A 22,245-nucleotide genomic window follows, 5' to 3' on the forward strand; every position below is an offset into this window, starting at 1 on the left:
AAGCCGTCTGTTTTAATATATCCCAGAAGCAATTCAGGGGAATATATTCTTGCCTAAATTAGATATGAACCTTTCAGGAGACAATCTGACCTTGATTAAAAATCTCTAGGAAAATAATAAAGATAATAATTAATTAATAGGGTAGAGCTCATTACTGAAAGGAGAAGTATCGAAGTCTCAGTTCACATTCTTGGTGAAGACAATTTCTAAGGAAAACTGACAATATCATATTTTCTTTTTCTTTCCTATAACAACAGTCATACTTGGATAAAAATGCTTCCACTCTCAGTTTGATTAATGGGTGAAGGTCACACTAGGAGGAAAGAATAAAGCAATATCTAGAGCATTAAACTCTGAAATCTAAACTGTTGTATGTTCAAGCTTTGAAGAAAAGAAGAAAAAGAAGCACATAAAAAGTTATGTACCTGACACATAAAAAAACAGGTGCAATTAACTAGGTGGACCTCCTGTATATCTCAACAGAAGATAGACTTAAAATGTCTGTACTCAATAGGAAGGTATTTCTGGATAAAACATTGCTGCAGAAAATGGAAAATAAGAGCAGTAGCTTTACCATTTCAAGGTCAATATAACTATATATTTAGGGAAGTAAAAAAAAAAAAAGTTCTTCAGACTCTGTATAGCAAACACAAAGAAACAACCAACAGTACATTTCAACTAAGAACTACAGGTGATAGCTATGAAAACCCTGTCAACTCTTTTTACAAATATCAGAAGAAATCATCTTATTCTGAGAACTCTTCCACCTCTGCAAACAAACTTCTTACTACTATCCTCAAGCACTACACAAGCATAACTACACCACTGCATGATTAACAAATATTTAGAGAGCAATTGCTGTACTTTTACACAAGATTTAGGCTATTCAGTTGAAACAATTATTTCTGTTGATATTTAATGTGGCAGGAGAGCCCTCCAGGTGAACATCATATTTTTCTGGTTCTGATTCACTTTTTTTTTTTTTTTTTTTTTGTCAACTACACAAATCTCATTCTTTCTAGAAAATCTTAGGGGCATTTGTAATGAAGAACAAAGGAAAACCTTTTCACGAACTTGAGTTCAAATTCTTTTATATACATCTTTTCCTGTGGGCTTCTATAAAAAGCACAGAAGCAAATCATGAAATTTCCATATATTTTACCAAAGATTTTACTATTTTCCGCACGTGTTATCACCCATAGAAAGTTAGATATTACAGATATCTGCCTTCAGTCTTCACAATATCACTCAAAGTAGGTTGTTCTTAAAATGTTACTTCTGCCTTATGGTTCCCACTTAGCAGTATGTTGCAGAGCCCTCTGGGTTGGGATGGGAAAAAAAAAATCTGTAAGACACTCATCTCCCCCTACCACATCCTGTTCTTTTTTGAAGAATTTCCACAGAAGGTGCTTAGGCAAGATTAAGAGGACATAATTTTACACAAGTGACACTTTTTTCCTTATGCATATCTTGGATATATTGCTGGAATTTTTATTGGAATCCCAATTTTCTTAATGGCAGCAAAGTGACCCATTCTTTATTAAAGTCTTTTATCAGTTCATCAAGTTGTCATCCCCTAAAAGTATTTATTGCCTCTTTGTGTGGGACACAACTACATAGTCACAGAAGGACTCAGAAAGACTCAGAACATTTCTAAATGTCTAATTTCTAAATGTCAAAGCTTAGAAAATTTCTAAAAAAATCTTCCAGCCTTACCTCTAACACAAATATATACACATAAAAGGGTCTTCTGGTTACAGTAGGAAATACAATTCAGCAGAGAAGACCATGTTTCCATTATTCAGTAAGCATGCTGAAAGAACAACTGTCCTTAGGTTTGTGGTACAAAACTAGGCTACATGAGCGAATGAATGCATTGTACACTGGGTGATTAACACATCTGTAAATTAAAGGAAAGCATGGTGAAATGGGTTCCATACAAGGATAGTCAGGAGATCCATACACCATTTCTGGCTCTGACTCTGATCACATCACAGGACTAAAGTAGTAACTACTTTACTTAGTTGTAATGAATTAGTTGGAACATTTGCATAATGTTTCCAAGTCTTAGTAACACATAACACTTTACAGCACAGGGATTTTTAGTGCCTTTTGAATTAAGATATGAATATTTTGTAGTGTTAAAGCTTCAAGCTCTTGTACACTTTTATTTGTGGGTAGAAGTTGGTGAAGTCTAAGAAAAAAATCACTGAATGTCTAAGTTTAGATTGGCAAAATGACTTCCTGCCAGAAATTCAAAGTCTTCCCTGATGCTTTGCACATAAACTGCCACATGCAATATAGGTGCAAGGTGGGTCTATTTATCAAACCTGCATACATTTAAGGAACGAAAGTCCCAGGACTTCTCACTACTGAAAACAGATCTATGGTTTTCCAAAAGGCAACAAATAGTTCAGACAAGATTATATAAAACAGTCTTACACCCTTTAAGTAACTGTTGAACTGCCAACTGATCTGTTTAGATGGTACTTGCAGTTTGAAGATGATCTGTTCTGTGGGATGCCTATGTGTTACATCAACAGTAACACTGTCAATCAATTCTCAGGAAGAAATGACTCCGCAAGTCACAGAAGTGATGGCACACAAAAAAAATGTGATTTGAAGGTAAAGGTAAATTTAGGAATGCATCCCACTTTGCCATGCTGTGTAACCTTTTAGCCTTGTCAACTGATAACCTCAGAGACTAACTGGATGCTAGATTCCTACAAAATACAGAAGCACTGATCTTCTTAAACAAGCAGATACATTTGCACAGTTTAGACTTGCCTTCCGTTTTTAACAGATGTTATGGAATAAATCTTGTGTGTTTACAAGGAGTACACGTCACTGATGATGTGAACTTTCACTTCTTCCTGTGGCAATATCACTAAGGATAAATCATTCCACTTGGAATTTCTACTGACCCTTAAGATACCAGCTGGTGTACTATATGCAGCACATCTGCAATCTGTATCCAGATTTCTGCTTTTCTGTATCCTGATTTCTTTCTTACCAGTGAAAACCTTGCCTTTTTCACTTTCATTCTGAAGAAACTTTCCAGACACTGACATTCTATAAAATACAGTTTAAGAGAGTTACATTCTTCTGGTCAGCTCTTCTCCCATTCATACTTTCCATCTCCTCTAGCAATTGTTTCCAGAGAAAGTAGTTACAAGTTTAGATATTCAATTTACTGTAACACAGAAGAGTGGCTGAACCGGCACAGAATCATGCCCCTCTAGCCCAGTATTCGGTCCTCGAACAGATGACATTAGCAGATGCTTCAAGAAGAATCCAGGAGCATGTATGAAACCTTCCCTTCCACTCTTCTAGACCCCAGCTATTTTTAGCTCAGGGTATTTCCTAAGATTTTTGTGACTTCAGTAACTGTCAGCAGAGCTCTTCACCAAGGCTTCACTTCAAAACACCTACTTTTTAGTATTTACATTATATTTTGACATTGAATTAAACATGTTTTATATGTATTGCCTATGGAACCACCTCCTTTGCTTTGTTTTGAAGCTGCTTCATTAATTTCATTTGATGGCTGCAGTTCTTACTGGAAAAATAGCGACTAGTCAGTCTTTTCAGTGAGCCCTCATTCTTACTCTCTTGAGCAAATATGTGCAGCACCAGGCTTTGTTTCCTCACTGCTCACCCTTTCCCAGGCCACGGATGAATATGTGAAACAAGACGCTAAACTTCAGCGAGGGTATGTAGTGACAGTATCCTCTCTTTCCTGTCCTTTAATCAGTAAGATATTCATTGCAAGACCTTTCCCCTCTTTTCTCATGGCTGTTTAGTTCCTTAAAGCTTTTCATCAAAAAGTCTGTCAAAAGCCTTTTGGAAACCCAAATAGACTGTGTTAGCCAGATCACTCTTATTTGTGTTTATTGATACTTTCAAAGGTTCTAAAATGTTTGAAGGGCAGGACTGCCCTTTACATGATGACTCTTCCCCTTCACATTTAAACGAGTTGATCCTTCCTTTGCACAATTCCTGAACTATTTCTCATCTTCCGTAATGGCTCTCTGAATTGGTTTATGATGGAAATGTCTTCAGTTTTCTCATTCTTAATCTTAAAGGTAATGGCAGAGCCTGGGGTGACAACTATTTCTTCTAAGAACTGCTCTTTCTATATTCCCCACTCTTTGAGGAGACAGAGTTGGCAGTGTGGTTTTCCAGGCTCAGCCCAATGGGAACATGAACACAAAGCTCTAATTACAGAAGATTTTGATAGGTTTACCTTTCACTCTTGAAGATTCTGAACAGAGTGAAACAGTTAATTATGCTGACATCTTATTTGAGGTTATTAGACTTCAGAGTCAACCACTCCTTGAAGTGGAACAGTTTACATGCCTCTCACAGATACTGTGGGTTCCCCACCTTTGTGCAACTTCACCATCTTCAAGGTCAGAAAGATTTTTAAAATTTAGATTCTAAAGTGCATCAGAGTAGTCACCAGAAAAAAAAAAACAAAAAAACCCACCTGTTCCAAATAACCTCCTGCTACTGTAGTTTCAGCAAGTGGAAGTAAAATACTGAATTTAACTTCCATTCTCTTCAATTTGGTCTAATCAGTGCCAGGGTAATCACACTATTCATCTACTGACATGCAACCCAAATGCAGAAATTAGTGATTTCTGGTAACGGAAATACTCAAATATGAAAAGTACTATTTTTGCTCACCTCAAACCTGTCTTTGCAATATCAAAGAATTTTACAGAGTAACAATTTATTTTCCAGGTGCTGGGGTTGAGGAGTACATCTGTAACACTCCATTCATCAATGAAATACAGCCACTGCTGATAAAAAACATGGCAGCTGTTTGGCAGTGCACACCAATTATTTGACAGCACACACCAATTATACATAACAGCTAGGATGGGGAGGGAAGAAGATACTATAATCAGCTGAAGCTGCAGGGGGGATTAATGTAACAGAATCTAATTACCTGACTGGAATTTGGCCAGTGCACTGGAGTTAACATCCTTGCTCCTAAGAAAGAAGCCTTGGAACTTTAATTATCATAGCGGTCAAGGTCTTGGTTTTATGTCTCAGAGGCAGCAACTCCAGCATCACAATTATATTGCTCCAGTACTGACTTGAAGGAGAACGTGCCACCTGTTGAAGTACCATTATGGCCTGTAGCACGCGGATGTTAATTAGCAGTCTTTTTTAAAAAATTATGAGTTGCTCTAATCCTACACAGTGTGAGATTTGATGAGATGAGAGCACTGGGTGGTATAGCTAATAAATCAGTTTACTGTACAACCTCATTTCTTTAATGAACAGAAAATACCTATCTGGGCCGTAGTAAAACAAGAGCCCTAGGCATACACTTGCAAAGTAAAATGCTGCATTCTTTCTGAAACAGGGATTGCTGACCTACCACTAGTCACTAGAGAACATTGTCCTGTCAGGGGGCAACACTGTGAGTGCAAACTTTGCTGTAAGAATTAAAAAAAAAAAAGAAAAGAAAATGAAAATGAATGACAAGGCCATTATGGGAGAATAACCAGTAGAGGTACAATTTTCATAAGAGAATAACTTTTAAAAGTTGACAAGGGCTGTCAAGGTGTCAGGGCAGGAGAAGAGCCAGAACAATTAACATATACTAGACTTCAATCTACTGGGAGGGAAAAACGCAAGATTTGTTTTGGACAATTACAAATTAATAAATGGAAGTGTCAGTTCCTCTATAGTTATTTCTAGAGCACCCATTAAAGTGTACTAAAGGCCAAAACCTTTTACAGTCTCTGTCACGGTAGAAAACACACTATCATTATTTCATATTTCAGGCAATTTTACTGTCAATGACAGCAGTTATAAATGTACAAGAAAATATTTTCCTTAGCAGTATACCAAGAAGTTTACTTTGCAGAAATCATCTGTGCTCCCAGAAGTGAGCATTATTTTAGATATATATATATATTTTTTATGAACACTGTATTTTTTTTTTTTTCAAAACACATATTTGAATGAGTGCTTGAAGCAAAGTGCTCAGGAGAGCATGCCATACCACTCCTTTATATCCTTCAGCTCAGCACACTACCTGATTGGGAAATGAAAGGGACCTATTCAGAATGTCTATCGCTGCAAAGAATCGAGCAGACTTCTGCATTCCAGCAGCCACTTCCCTCAGGCAGACGAGCTCTTCTTTCAATAAGTGCAAGGTCAGGCAGAGTATCACACCACTTACGGAACTCGCAGGCTGTCCTGTTTTCCTGGTTCCAACTCCCCGTTACATTCAGAACTTGCACAGCACACACAACCATGATCTTGCTTATGAGACTAGCCCCAAGAGCTAGCTGAGCTCAAAATCATACTTCCACTTTTTTTTCTACTTCAAAAATAAGAACAACAATTAAAAACTGGGTTTTATTCATCTGTAGAATTATATACCCTTCTGCGGTGGACCAAAAAAAGTTATATGGACTACTTAAATCCTGTTAGTCTCAGTTGCCTACTTACAGATGAATTACATGCCACAGATCAAATACTCCCTTTCACATGGCAACTCAAGGGATTTGCAAAGGAGTCGAACCTCTCTGTGCATACCCATAGAGGAATGCACAGAAGCCCCTTTCTATTGATGGATCTACATTGTAAGATGAGAAGGTAATGAAGCTGTACTCAAAGGGGCCATAAACCTTGAATTTTTACTTAAATCCTTACACTTTCCCTATGCAGAAAGAAGAAGAAACTTCCAAACCCAGAACTTTTTAATACAGAATCTTTCTCCTTCCTATTGCTTAGGGAAAATGATTTGACATTATTTTTGCCCTGTTGAGCTTCTTGTTAATCAAGTCAGAGAGATGAGTCATTTGCTATCTTATCTTCCTTTTGTTCATAGCCAGACAGGTGTACAGAGCAAAAGCAAATACTAGAACAGTATTTTGTTACAACAGGCTATTTGAAAAAGAAAATCCAATAACTGCAGAGTTGCAGGTATCATTTGCAAAAGACTATCTATCATTTAAGATGTTATCCACCTCATCATCATAAATGAGGTTATTCATACCTATCATTTTAAGACTGCCCAGGTTTTCCAGTTGTTATGAACTTGAGAGTTCTGTGTGGACTGCCACCGCTCACTCTGAAATTCAGGGAATTATTTTTGATTAAAATTAAAGGATCCTAAAATCATCTTGGGAATAATATATGCCTTGCAGGAATTCTGGAATGTGGTAGATGGACCTCTGCTTCAGGCCTGATCTACTCCTAAGAATCTGAACAACAAAAAAAATCTCTTTGTAAATACTCCCTTTAGCCTGCCCTTTTTTTTTTTTTTTTTTTTTTTTTTTTTTTTTTTTTTTTAAGCCCAACGATGTTGCTTGCCCTTGACAAACTTTCTTTGCTCTTCCAGCTCTGAGTTGAACTCAGTTATATTGGATCTGGTCATTTGAACTTTATCATGTTAATAATGTGGGCTGCCAGGGAGTAACTCAGAATAGAGGTTTCACTATGCAGAGCAAACACAAAGCACTCAATGAGCTGGTTACAACCTTTATAGACAAAGCAGACATGATAGATTAGGAACCAAACGTTCTTATTCAGTCATATATAATGCTCATAGACAGACAACAGTAATTTATCTAAGATGGAATTTTTAATATATTTCTCATTATACTTTGCGTAACACTTTACTAACCTTACATAGCAGGCTGATGTCAGGAAAATATACTAATTGTGGCATTTCTTAGCTTATATAAGCTAAGCCTATAACTACGGATAGCAATGAGGGAAGAAAATGAAGTAATCCACATCGGTAGCACGTGTTATATCAGCATCCAAAGAAAGCTAAAAAGAAAGATTCATTAAGCAAGAAATAAGTCTTGAGATGGCATAGAAGAAAAGACTCCTGCTGGGGCAGAGAAGTGGGACTGCAAAAAGAATAGAAGAGACAGAAGGAGAGGTGGCAGCAGCCTCTGTCTTACAAAATAGAATAAAAGAGAACCATTCATGTTAGTTTAATGGCTGCTTAGCAAAACAGAGTGAACACAGCAAAGGATGAGTTTGATAACTATCATTTTAATGCTTAATTTAGTTATTTTATCTTTTTGCAATTTGTTTCATTTGTGTGAATCCATTTTAGAAAAAATATACTCTTCCATTCTTTATCATGCCTTGTGACAGCCCTGTCTCATACAACCTCTTTTGTCTATGAGAGAAAGACTACCAATAAACTTAAGCAAGCACCCTGCTTTCCAGTGCATTGCTCCACTGTTATAGGTGTGCCTCCACAAAAACTGTGTTGGCTGGGGGGAGCTGCTTATCTCTCAGGGCTGGAGAGGAACAACAGTAACAGTAGGAGAGGCACATGCACAAAGGTAGCCGGGAGAACTGATCTGTGAGCCAATCTGTGACAACAGCCTTTAACCTCTGGTACTGGTTCAACCCTTCTCTTCCACGCTACTGTTGTAAGTCTCAGGCTTTGTTCCTAGCTTTGATCACAACCAATTTGTAGAGATATACTTCTGTGTAGCTATAAATGAAAAAACACAACGAGATCCTGTACCAGATGTTAATATGCAGATGCCAGTGCAAGTGAGCATTTAATAGCTACACAAAAATATACAGAAGAGGTGGTCCAGAAGGTGGGATTTTATCATTTAATAGATTTTTTAAATACATTTTTTAATTTTACTAATTCTCAGTACCAGAAAGTGGAAGGTGGGTTACACATTCAGAGCTAACTTTTTGTGTTAAATTTTGGTAGCATTAACATATCAAGATGACAACAGTTAGCCATATAAGAAAAGCTGGACATTTTAAAAGTAGCAGCATTAATCATGAATGAACTTGAATTAATATTATTTATTATTTATATTACAGTACTGCCAGGGGCCTCTGTCAGTTCTAGTTTAAGAGAAGACGCAACGTGCTGTTGTAACATACAATTCAAGAAAAGAGAAGGATGCCTGCAAGACAGAGGCACAGTCAGAAAGACTGGTTGTATTTATACTGTCTTTTGCTGACTGAATGTCTTAAAAAACTAATTCAACCAAAAGACATCAACATTTTCAACTGTTTGGTGCTGAACCACTACTCTTCTATCACACATGGAGTCTTCAGAAGAAATTGAAAAGTTCTTTACAGAATAATTCAGGTTTGTCATAAGGACGTTTGTCATGAAGAAAGCACAGGTGAAAGCACAGTGAGAAACCAGGGGATATGACTGGAATAATGTCATATGGTATCCTTGAAATGAAGGAAAGGACTAGACTGAATACAAAGTAGAAACAAGACTGAAGGGAGAGTACACTTCTAGCTTTTCTTTCCACTGACTCTGGAAATCTTCTTAAACAAGGGCTATTGTCTGTTTGGGCAGGGCCTGCCAATGGAGTTCAAAACAAACTCCATCCTTGCTTATTTAATCTGTCCCTTGAAATGCCCATGGAGCCCTTATTTAAGGGACTTCTTTATTTCATTCATTTGCTGCATAAGGGTGGGGAAAGTTTAACTCAATGAGTCACTCTGACCTTTGCAGAACAGCTGTAATTGTAGTATTAATTTAAAAAAAAAATCAACTAACCACAGAAGCTCAAAACCAAGAAGCCACATGAAAAAGGCTCTCCAGTTAAGTTTTTCCAAGACTGCATAGACTGCAAATGGAAAAAAACAAGAAAAATAAGTATCTGAGTTCATAGTTTAGACTTTGCTGAACTTTCCTAAAGTATTTTAGGAACTTGAAGACATCTCTGTATAAGCCGCCACTGAACTGCAATTAAAATATTAATAATAACAGTAATTATAATTTCTAGAACAGCATTAGTCTGCCTAAATAAACTACAGCTACAGGCATCTGATCTAGGCATACAATCTTTCCATATATTTACTACAAGTTAAATCCTGGCTCCATAGATCACAATATCAAGGTTCCAATGTCCTACTGTACACAGTGTGCAGCCTGAATAGAGATCATTATCGAGCTGAAACTAAGTATTGCTTGCATATATTTTGTTTATCAAGCTACACCTCCTCACAAAAGGCAAAACTAATTGTAATGGCATGTTCCATCAACAGGTCAGAATCACAGCTTTAATAAGAACAAGCTCTTCCTGAAATGAATAAAGCACTGATTTTGCATGGATCAGCAAAGAAGGCAGTAATTACCATACGACCTATTGTTGTTTGTACTGAATAGGTTGCTCAGTTCTTCCCAAAGAAGTCTCATGTATAAAACAGCATGTACATACAGTAGAGCACAAAATACAATTCTAGGAGAGCTCCTGAGAAAAACAATCCTAAAACTTGTCTTTATTGCTAGCTAACACGAAACTATAAGGAAGGTTTTGCAGCATTAAATATGGAGCATTAGCCATTCACATACACCACTTAATTGTTCTAGCAAATTAAATAGTGCTATTTTCACAAAAATGATTCATCTTGAGAGGTCAGAATTTTATATATTACTAGCAACATATTAGTTTCTCTTTCATTGGAGAAAACTTAAAACTTTATTGTAAATAAAATTTTTCTCTATGATCACTGACAACTCAAAACGATGGAAGTAATAACGTGCTTTTGATATTATTCATTACTTACACAGTTGAAAGAAGACTAATCTATATTCTACTTGATTATTTTCAGGACAGCAATGGAATTGCATTTGGAATTTCTGAAAATTACAGAAAATGTATTCAGTTGATTGGTTGAACTTGGCAGCCATAATAATGCTAATATTAACTTGAGATTGATTATGTAAATAAATGAATAAAAATGAAAAAGACTATTTTTCTTGCAAATAATTGCTCAGCTGATCTATAGTCTAATACAACAAAGCATGCAATAAGTGAATTATCATTTGATCTTGAAAATTGTATATCACAAGTTTTCAATTGTTTCTCTCCATCAGAAATGTTTGATACGAAAAGTAAGCATCGTATGCGAAAAGATGCATTCGAATCTGCATGATGTTTCAGGAATCATGTGCTAGAACATTATATCATTTCCTATCTTCAAATCCTAATTATTATGGCTGTTCTTATCTTAGCGTTGAATGGAAAAAAGTATTTTATTATGTAACCATGGTGGCCAAACTGCAGAAACCTGATAAATACTGATACAGCAAAGTTAAGTTTAAAATTAGGCTTATGTTCAGCTAATTTACATGTAAAAAGTTTCATGAATTGATTTTAAAAGACAAAGCTGAATTGAAACTGATGAGTAAATTTTAAATAAAACAGTGAAACATACAACAGCAGAAATGCACACTGGGGAGAAGTATGTACAGGATGTACTAAAGTAAATTATGTTGTCCTTATAAGTTATTCCTCTCTTTTTGGGCTAGGGCTGTTTTTGGTTTTGTTTGTTTTTTGTTTTTTTCCCCCCGCTGAAGTAGCATGGTCAATCTAGATTTGGAAAATAACAATAAAGGAGTAAAGATACAATGCGGAACCCAAGGTAGAAGTGGCCTACAGATTTGCAGTAATAATGTGTATTTGCCATTGTGCAGTCAGGAATCTGAGGCTAAGGCTACATGACCAGTAGTGTGGCACAATAGAAGATCTTAGAGTGAAACAGTGCTAAGACACCAAAGCACACACTATATGCATGATGAAAGCTGAAGCATGGCGAGTGAGGACTATCAGGATATTCAGAAGTGCACAGTTGATCTGAACAAAAACACTAAAGCAGATGCACCTGAAGTGGTGAAACCAGCCCAGAGGTTGGCTGAATTGAATGCTTATTTTGTTTGGACAGAAGTATTGAATCAGTGATCTAACAGGTTATGAGGCTGGGCTGGATATTGGAAAGGTCAGAACAGAGAAGGCTGCAATAATCAAGACAGGAAAAATAAAGAACTGAGCATAAATATCAAGTTTCTAAACTCAGAAAGGTTTTGCAGTTAACTAAGTCTACTTCTCCATTAAAGAACAGGCTCCTTGTGGAATCTGAAGTGCAAGTGTATAGGGTTAATCTTATGTTTGCAGATTACTAGTGGGATTGGATATACTTTTCTAGAGTAATTATGCTTGTACTAAAAACACCTCTTCAGAAAAAAAAAGTTAATTAGATAATCAAACCTTATTATAGAACAGAATTTCTTACACTGTAAAAAAAGAAAATGTTACGCAGTATCCTTCCAGTCAGTTATAATTATAAAATAGGAACATCGTTATGTGGCTTCGTTGGCAATGGGGAAAGAGAATGTTAGTTGGTAACAAAACTGCATTTTGCAGTGTTTATATGTTACTCAAGAATATCCTAATCTAAACTATCAGTACATGTTATGAACTAAAGAGTGTGTAAATACTCTACGAGACTGATGCCAATCAAGAAGCCAATTTTAGGGATTAAATTTATGGGTAAAATAAGTACTAGAAAGAAAATAAATCATAGTTTTTTCTTTGACTCAGGAAACAGTATGAAGTTTCTCTGTAAATAAAGTACAATATTAATACATAGATAACAAACTACTTAATTTTAAAATATTTTCTGTAAAGCAGAATAAAGGCTATCATTTTCAGCATATCAGTGCAGACACATTATTAACAGAGATCAGCAAAACACTTTTTAATGTGTTTGTGTCCTAATGTAAAGGCAGGATATTTCCTCTTTTTCCTGAAACTTTCCTCTTCTCATTAATTACATGCTTGCACTTAAGGACCACTTCACAGAGGGCATGTCCGAAGCATTATTACAACCCACCTGTCACTGATAGATGGCAGATGAGCACTGGAGCTTTAAAGAATGCCACTTGCGTCATTTTTGAGACATGAAACACATGAATTTCTGTTGTCACCCAGGAGGCATTATGCCTTACATTGCCATCAAAGGCGCTGTCCAACTGCCGCATTCCCCCAGGTTCTCAGGAGCCAGAGGTAGAGCTTTGGTTTCACTTACAACAAAACAAAACAACTATCTAAGGGAGGCAGGTCAATAGCAAAATAACTGCTGTTGATAGTTTATCAACCAAAAATAAACTCTCACTTGGAAATTTCTCTCTGGCTTTATGTTTTGGACACATTCTTAAATTTCAATAGAGTAGAGATCCTCATTTCTGTTTCTCTCCTTCTCCTTGGCCCAGTGCTATCCTGTTAGGCTAGCAATTTTGCCTTTCTCTTGGGAGCAACATGAACAGTTTTTTTTGGTTTTTTTTTTTAATGGAGTTGAAGGAGGAAGTAAGAAATTCTATCACAATATTCTCTTCCTCTCCAATGTTACCAGCAGGTCTCATGAAGAGTTATAATTAATAGGCCTGGTGATGACCCTTATTAGTGTTACTGTCAATAAAAATACTTAAAATTTAACTAACTTACTTTTTACTTAAAAAAAAACACAAAAGACCGTTAAATAATGCAATATTCATGGGAAAAAAATGGAATACAGTGATAGTGCAGTGTGTATTTGGAAGAGGAGGTGGTTGTTCTGTGGATGTATGTGTGAGCTCCAAATATACATATATGTATATGCACACATACAGTTGAACATTAGTGTTCACTTAATACTTAAAATGGTTGAAAAGATGACCATCTTCTTCAGAGAAAAAAAATGATATATATGAAAAGACATGAAGTTACATTCTGTGAAATTTATAGCAACAGCAAGAAAGAATTACACAAGATTCAACTCAAACAAGAACTTTTAAATCCCAGTCTATGCTTCCTTAACATGCAGGAAAGTTAGGATTATGCGCGCATAAGGACACACAAAATTACTGCTTTCTTCTAACATTAGAAACAAACTGGGGTGAGGGAAAGAATATGAAATTTCTCCATTCCTGAAAATTTAACTGCAAGAATCCTGGACTATCTGACATAAAAGTGATAAGTCATTTAAGTACAAAGAAGAGAAAGTACACTGAAAGATATTGCAAAAAATTATTTTCACTTGCAAGGAACGGAAAAAATAATGCTGTTAAGTGCTTCCCAACCCTATTTTCTACAAGTTACATCCAACAACATGCACCAGGATTATATTTTTTTTCAAGTGAAGACATGAAATAGCTGTCATTACAACTGCATTTTTTTGTTTGTCCCACTACTCCTGCAGAGGGTCAGCTTTGCCCCCTCAGTCACAAAAGATGCACTGGTTTTGGACTGAAGTATTTATATGGGCATTTTTGTGATCTGAGAAAAGCCCAGATGATGCTTGGAGATGTGATTTATTTCACATTTTAATCCTCTCAGGGATTTTAATGGCCATAAATTCTCACTAAAGCCTTCTGGTCTATTTTGTCATCCTAAACATCCCCCTCTGGTAGGGCTCGGTGAGCAGTAACGTCCAACAAAATGTGGTGCTATTTCAGTCAGCGTTCAGTTGCAGCAGGGCTGCCAACAGGTGACAGAGTATAGGACAGTCAAGAGTTGTTGACCTCAGGCTCTGCCTCCAGCCTCTCCTCTCACACAAGGCAGAACAATTAGATCAGTTCAAAGCGGAGCTCAGTTAAAGCAGAACGTGTGTCACAAACAAACACTGTCTTGCTCTTCATCCCATGCAGGATTAGCTTGGTTCTTTGCGATCTCCTTCACTCTTATTTTATCAGTTAAGCATCTCCAGATAACCCACATGAAGAGCTAGATTTACAAGTTGAGAAATAGAGGTTTTAATTTTTGTACCTCATGAAATCCCTTATTTTGAGCACCCCCAAAATGTCCCACTAGACTTTGGCATCAGGTCTGGTTTTGCTTCTGAAGCAAATCTTGGGAAAATTTTTGAAGCTCTTAAGGTTTTATTCTGTACTAGAATAAAACTCTTTTTTGATATGCTGCTCTAGAACAATACACATTTTTGAGAATCATTGTTGCCACATTTCCAAGACAATATAAAAGATGAACTGTGGTCAATAGTTGTGACCGTAACATGAGTGGCCTGACAATTTTTTGCCTTTGTTTTAGTTTGACCAAGTAGCATCAATGTGCCCCAACCTGAAAAAATGCAGACCTGAAAAATACAACAGAAAATACTGTTGGCTCCCAGTAAATAGTTAATTTCTTTCACATTTACCAGGTGTGGGGACAGAGCTACTATAGTACTTGTTCTTATCTATTTAAATTCTGTTCTTCTTAATCCAACATAAACTGATGTAAACACAGAACAACCAAGAGGCAAAGCTGCCTTTGTAATTCTCCCACTACGTGTCACATTTCCCTTCAAATACATATAAAATCTTTGGCTATGTCTGAAGCTAGAAGAGCAGAGCAGATTCATTATGAGCAGATACGTCGCAATGTCCTCAACTGCTCTACTCATGATCGGCAGATTCATTGCAGTACACCTTCTGCAGATTCTGTCCCAAAAGAACACTATGAAGTTGGCTTTTTTCACTCTTCTCAACTGATTGTGCAGTGAAGGTAACTGGAAAGACATTGCCAGATTGGGGAAAATTCCTATTTCTGTTATGTATTTTGTGTCTTTTGAAGTTATAGAGAAGAAAAAGCTGAGGTGTGATAAGATTAAGTTTCAACAGAATACTGCTTCCACATATCTCCCCAAATTTCCTGAGGTACAATAAACATAGTCTGAAAACTAAGTCGTTCTTTCAAATAGGTATTGTCAGAGTTTCAAACAGATTTTTTTTCTTTTCTGTCTGACCAGCCATGAGAATTCTATAGCACTGAAGAGGGCTACAGGAATTGCATAGGCGTTCTTAACATATTGATAAAAAATATACCTTCAGGGTCATAAACTTTGTTTTAAATTGCTGCTAAAGGAAGGCAGTGCTGCATGTTAAAAGTTTTTCAAGTTTTCACTAATGAAACAAGGATGTTTTGTTAGCAGCAACTGGCAGAAGAAAGAAAGTATAGTGCCAAGTGGAAGGGAGAGGATATCTTTTAAGAGGAATAAATCTACAATGAGATTTTTTAAAAGCTATAAAGATGACTGCAAGGACTTGTTTTGTTTTTAAATTGCAGAGCATCAAACAACTGATAGCATACAATTATCTTTGCTGAGAATATTGGCATCAAAAAATGTGCTACCTGCTGTACTGCTCTCACCTTACATGCTAAATACCTGACAGGAGGTATAAATCTAGTAAAATTATGGTTTATCATTATTATGCCCAGTCATACCTTTCCACATCAACATTTCTTCTTCTTCTCTCATATTCCATGAAATATTTATTCAAATGTATAAAGATGTTCAAAGTTCTGATTTCTGGTTGGCTACAGATAGGTCTTCTCTAACCAATTTGACTGTAATCTCCAAAAATGTGCAAAGAATAAAAAAATGTAGAGAGAGGATAAAAATGTAGACAGGAGAAATCCATGGCTGGAATAGGAAAAGAGAATATCTACTAATATAGTCTTTCTATATAATCTGGGCTTTAGCACTTCCACACAATTGTAAATACATTTTTAGAACAGGGAGATGACTTTAGTCATCTAGTTAAGTCATCTCTAGTTTAAGAAATGACTTCTGATTCTGTGGGGAAAATTTCATACTTATAATTTACTCAATTTATTGTATTTGCATGTCTAGGTGAAAATACATTAGGGCTATTCATTTTATTTTTCATCAGAGCTTCTTTTTTTGTTTTGATTTGGAAGAGCACTCCTGGGAGAGCAAATAACATCAAGCTTGGGTGTACTGCTGTGATGTTAGGTGATTAATCAGAAGTCCTGTGATGGAGAGAAAGACTTTCAAATTCAAGAATAAAATCACTTAATTCTTATAACAACAGGAATGACTTGAGGAATGACTGATGTAGGAGACCCAGCTGTGACATCCGGCCTTCTTCAGTGACAAGGCAATACAACTCACTGACTCTGAAAGACTATGAGATGAAGGTCATTCAGAGCTTTAGACTTCATGCTCAGCCACATTTATCAAACTGCAGCATTTCTAGGAACACAGGCATGATGGCTTTTTTCCCCTCATGCATACAGCACTTCGGACAGCTCTTCATGTGCTTCTAAATACTCAAGAACCTGCATAAAATCATATAAATGTTTCAGAGTCCTGTTGTGAGTCTCAAAAGCTGGATTCCATGATTTTAGATCATCATAATCAAATAGTTATTCCTGTATTAGTATATTAAATGATGCTGGTTGTGCCTTAGTTACAATCCTCTCTTTTCTGAACTGGGCTAAGAACACTTGAGTTTTTAAAAATCACTGTATTATATCTTTTTGGTTTTTTTTCCTCTAGGTTTTCAAAGCAGACAAAAGAATTGTTTTTTTTTTTTTTTTCCATTATCACTGACTGCTTTCAAGTTACTTTTCCAGCAATATTTCATAAATGCTACAGATATTCTCCAAACCATAATGTCAAAGCTAGGAACAAGAGTATGTTAATAGAGGCAAGTGACATTATGAAACATTGGTCTGAACACTTTCAGGCCCTAGGAAAAAAATAGATGAAATACAATATGATTTGCCCTATCCTTTCTTTCTGGGCCAGTCAGAAGGACCTCGTACTATGTCAAAGCAGATGTTCAGAAGCTGTATGACACAATATATCAAAACACAACCAATCCCTGACTGTCCAGGAAGCTCCCCATTCAAAGGAGGAAAATAATTACAAAATCTTAGATTTTAATCCTGGGAATTTTCTGTGCTAGCAATCTTTGAATTGATGGGATGTTAAAATGAAAATCTTCTGTAATAAAGTTGAGATACAGGAATCAGTAGCTCTATAGAAAATCATCATGTTGTTCAGACAGGCATCCGTACAATTTGTTCTAGAGGTGGAGTTAAACTGGAAACTTTTGTCCAACTTCCTATCAGGGATATTACTTTGTGGTTGCCTTACAGAGGAAGAGTGTGAAACACTCCAGTGTTTGATCAAACACACAGGCACACACCTGACACAAAAGAGACAGAGGCAGAATCTGCCACACTTCTTCAAATGCTGGTGCAGTGTCCAGCATCTTCTGTCTAAAGCTATTAAAAAACAAGAGCACTTATGCAAATAACCAAACACAAGTCCCTGTTCAGTCTCACAGCTGACCTCAGTTTCAAAATCCATTTTTCATCAACACCGAATAGAAAGAGAAATGAATACTGCAGTCTTCAGGTTCTCATTATTTAAAAACGCTTCAAACTTCTGACAGAGCTTGTGAACGCTGATGACTCAGCTTGTTCTCATCCTATTGAGAGTGGAGTACTTTTTATGGTGTCAGTTCCAGTGACTATTATTTCTCAGCTTTTCTTTTCCCCTCAAGTTAGGTTCCACTCACTTTTTGAGTTAAAAAAAAAAAAAAGGTAAATGGAAGATTTAAATTTAGAATTATAGAAACACAGGAACTGCCACAAAGATGAAGGTTAATGTTTCATCTACTGTAGAACCATACCTGTGAAAACAGCTAGGAGAACAAGAAAAAGTCCTAAGAGAGTTCAAGTGTGGAAAATTCTGCCCATCACTTCCTTTTTGCTAATGTCCCTCAGCTAGATGTTGGCATGTGATATAAAGCACACCATGAAGAACCAGTTCTGGTTGTATTTTAATTAAAAATAGTTGAAACTCACAATAAATATCTATAGTATGCAATGAAGATGCCTACTAATTTCTCATCAAATATATCTTTCCTCCAGTTTCTAAAAGAATGTTATTGTTAATGAGATCCACATCTCTGTAGTTCTCAACACAAAATGTAAAACTGATAGAGTAAATCATGGGCTAAATAAATATATCAGCGAGAGAGAGAGAGAGAAAGAGGGAAGTGTTTCAGGGAAAAGTGCTGAAGGAAAGAAAAGCAAATCATTGGCTTATATAATATAGATGTAAAGTGTATGTGTAGCAGCTCATCTGCTTTCACTCTAAATGGAACTACAGGGCAAGGGGAGATTCAATTAGAATGAAACACAATCAATCCAAAATCCCCATATGGTTTTACTAGTAGCTACATCTCCATTTTATTTGACCACATAAGAAAGATAAAGAATAATCACCAGCTAAGTGGACTAAGTAAACTTCCTGTATAATTTTATCATTACCTATCTCTTTGTTGGAGTCATGATGCATTGTATTTTCCTCTGAATTATATAGTTCTGACCACTCCAGACCCCAAGACAAGGCACTGGTATGCTATTGTCTTGTAAGACAATCACATTGTCTCTCTTCTCATGCGGAAGCACTACTTTTACGACATAATAGTAGGATGCAGAATTTGGAGGGGTGGTGATACTAAAAATGTAGAAACCAGGGTTCTAAAGCTTACACATATCGTATTGTTAGCTGAGCCCAAAACTTTTCATTATTTCAGGTTTTTTATCCTCAGTGCATTTAAGTAAAATTATAACCTATTTCAGAACTGTATCTGTGCCAAAAGAAAGTTTACGAAGGAGTATGTCAAATTTCCTACATCTGTGAAAACAAATGCTTCCCAGTAATCTGCTAAGTATACCACAGTATGTATTTATATGCAAAATTAAACTGATAAAGAGTGATTTTTGCATTTATATTTTTCATTATATATTTCATCATTCTTTGCTCCTCTTCACAATTAAACTGTTCACATTTCCCTCAGAGTGTTTCCCATTCTTTCCATCTCAGAATTTTGGTCTGTAAAAATCTTCATTCAGGATTTGTTTCTAAGAAAACTACCTATTTTGGTTCCCAGAGTCTGAAATTTAGGCACAACTGACACCTGTGATGCCCAAGCCAACCTGAAGGATATGGGCACCCGATCATATCTCAATATTCTATCTGGAATATTTAAGTAGTAATTTCTCTTACCTGTTTGTGAGCATGATCATATGAGTTAATGTGATTGTCAAACTCCTGGTGTTTATAGTACTGCTTGTCACAGAGTTCACAGTAGAAGTTGGCTTTAAGATCTTCCAGAGCTTTTGCTATCGTGTTTTTCTTTTCAGCATAATCCTGGAGGGGGGGAAAAAGTCATTTTAGTTTTCCCTCTGATGCTGGGAATGGATTTTGTGCTCTGCAGTTAATCATATTTGTAAACATTTATACACCCCCATAACTAAAAGCCTTCACATATTTGCTGTGTTACACTGCACATATTTACTGTATCTACTGAGAGGCTCATGATTGCACACTTCAATTTGCTATACAGTTGATAGCTTCCCTTAGGGGCTTTGTCAGATGCTGCACTACGGAAAGATTTCCTCAGGTTCTGTCCAAATACAAATGTTTATCATACTGAAGGTTATTTTCAAGTAAATTTCTATCAAAGAGCCACTGCTCAAAAGACTTTGTAGGTAATACACCTAAGCAAAACGAGCACAAAGATACAAACTCCAACAATTTAGCTTTCAGATTTTTACAATGAATTATGCTTATTAAAAAGAAGACAAATTAAAGAAACCCTGCTATGTCACATACAGATGAAAAATGATGAACATTTTCATAGCTGAGATTTAATGAATGCTTTTCATAGCTTTGTTATTTGTCATCCAATATTAGAAGGAAAGACACATATCTTTGTTTACCATACAGTAGCAAAAAAGCATTACAACCTTGATTATTATTTAGTAATAAATTATATATAAGCAATATTTATTAATTACCTCAATACATTGACCATAACACGGTATGTTCTGAAAGAGCATGAAAAAGGTCTGTAATCTTGAGTTAGTTTAACACCAGTTAAACACATTTAACTTCAGTGAAATTACTCCTGTTTTTGAGAAGTCTGTCTGAGATAGAATCGCACCCTAAAATCCCGATTGCTGTCAATATTGTTTAAGAGCATATACCCAAATGGGTGTATTTATCTATTATTATTTATTTCAAAAAAATGAATCATTGTGACCTCTCTGAAACTGACTGTATTGCCTGCCTGTTTCTCTCTTCTTCCTTGTTTGATTAGATTAAGATAAAATATGAAAATACGATCCCATAACCATCATACCTAAAATTGAATTAAGTTTGCAAAAAAAGGAAAAAAAAGCCTACTTGCTAGCAAATTTTAAAGCTCGTTTACTTGTATACTTTCAAGTACATTTCAGGAGTTTAAAATGGAAAATTTATTTTTATCACATTTTTATATCTTCTTAACAATGATATATATTAAAAAAAGAGGAATAACAGTCATATCCACAAGGATATTTAAACTGATACTTTATAACTCAGTGCAACTGGACTGCTAGCAAACACTGTTGATTCATATCCAGAGGTACTCCCTCATACAACTTTGTTCATTAAAACTGCAGGGTAGAATCATGAAAAGAATAGCAAAAATCACTTCAGAATTATATTTCAAATACAAGCTCACAGGTGAGGAATTCACACATTTCAAACACATTTTTATATGATGGTTCATAAAATCTAAGTTTCATATAAAAAACATAAAGTCAGAGTATTATTTCAAGAAACAGAAATATTTCACACCTGGAAGTATATTTATGGTATATGAAAATCTATCCTGGAAGCTCTGCACTTAGTTCTGTGTATTAACTAGTATGGAAGTATAGCTTCTGAATCACTTCAGTTATTACTAAGGTGTCTATGCAGTGGAGACAGCATATTTAAAACCCTAAGTGGATACACTCCCCTGAAACAGCTTAGAAGTAATGCTTGTAGTTCCCAAAGGGATCTTGTCTAATTTTGCTTTTTTGAAACACAAATAATAAGAAGAATTTGTGGAATTTGGGGGTTATCAGAGCTCTGAAATATAATATAAGCCATTTGTGAAGGACAAGGGCAAATTTGACTGATCATAAAACAAGAGCAGTGTTCTGCTTGACAACAGTCAAACTATTTCTTTATACAAAGATCTCAAAATACATTATTGATTAACACTCGAGCAAAATTTTGCAAGCCTTACTAATGTAGGATAGCAGTTTGAAAAATGTTATTTAACTTCATTGGCATTTCTCTTGACATAAAGTGCCATTTTTGAAACAAAATACTTATTAGCAGAATCTGATCTGATTGGGATCTACTTTGCAATTATATTTGACATGCCCAATATATCATAATAGAGCAGAGACACCATAACTCAAACAGCTTTATTGCAAAGTAACAAAATCTCACAGTGGTCTGTCAGTGGGGATTCTGCTACTAAAATCCTTCAAGTAGGGTTCGGGGCAGGGGACTAACTTTATTTTACAATATTACATTAAAATTTCAGAGGCAATGTAAAAAATACCACCACATTCATCTAAAGTAGATTCAAATAAATATGTAGAATATAATAATGGAGTTTGATCATGCATAAGGGAGGAATCCACCCATTCCCTCCCCCCCACACTTTTAAATGACAAGATCTGCAAAATCTTGAAAAACTAGAAGTATCTGAACCTTAATAACATACGAATGGCATGTCTGGATCAGATCAACTTTTTGAATCTATGTAAAATTTTATTTTATACAACTAAGGCAAAGTGA

At 35.8% G+C, this 22,245-nt stretch overlaps 1 protein-coding gene across 1 annotated transcript in view; it reads right to left on the reverse strand.

Moving 5' to 3' along the window:
• Positions 1–22,245, reverse strand: part of ZNF804A (zinc finger protein 804A) — a 169,102-nt gene that overhangs the window by 17,248 nt on the left and 129,609 nt on the right. The window contains exon 2 of the mRNA XM_013960496.2: positions 19,630–19,773. Coding sequence (XP_013815950.2) covers positions 19,630–19,773 — 144 coding nt within the window. The remainder of the gene's footprint in view (positions 1–19,629; positions 19,774–22,245) is intronic.

Source organism: Apteryx mantelli, chromosome 6, assembly GCF_036417845.1.
Source record: "Apteryx mantelli isolate bAptMan1 chromosome 6, bAptMan1.hap1, whole genome shotgun sequence".
Taxonomy (NCBI): Eukaryota; Metazoa; Chordata; class Aves; order Apterygiformes; family Apterygidae; genus Apteryx; species Apteryx mantelli.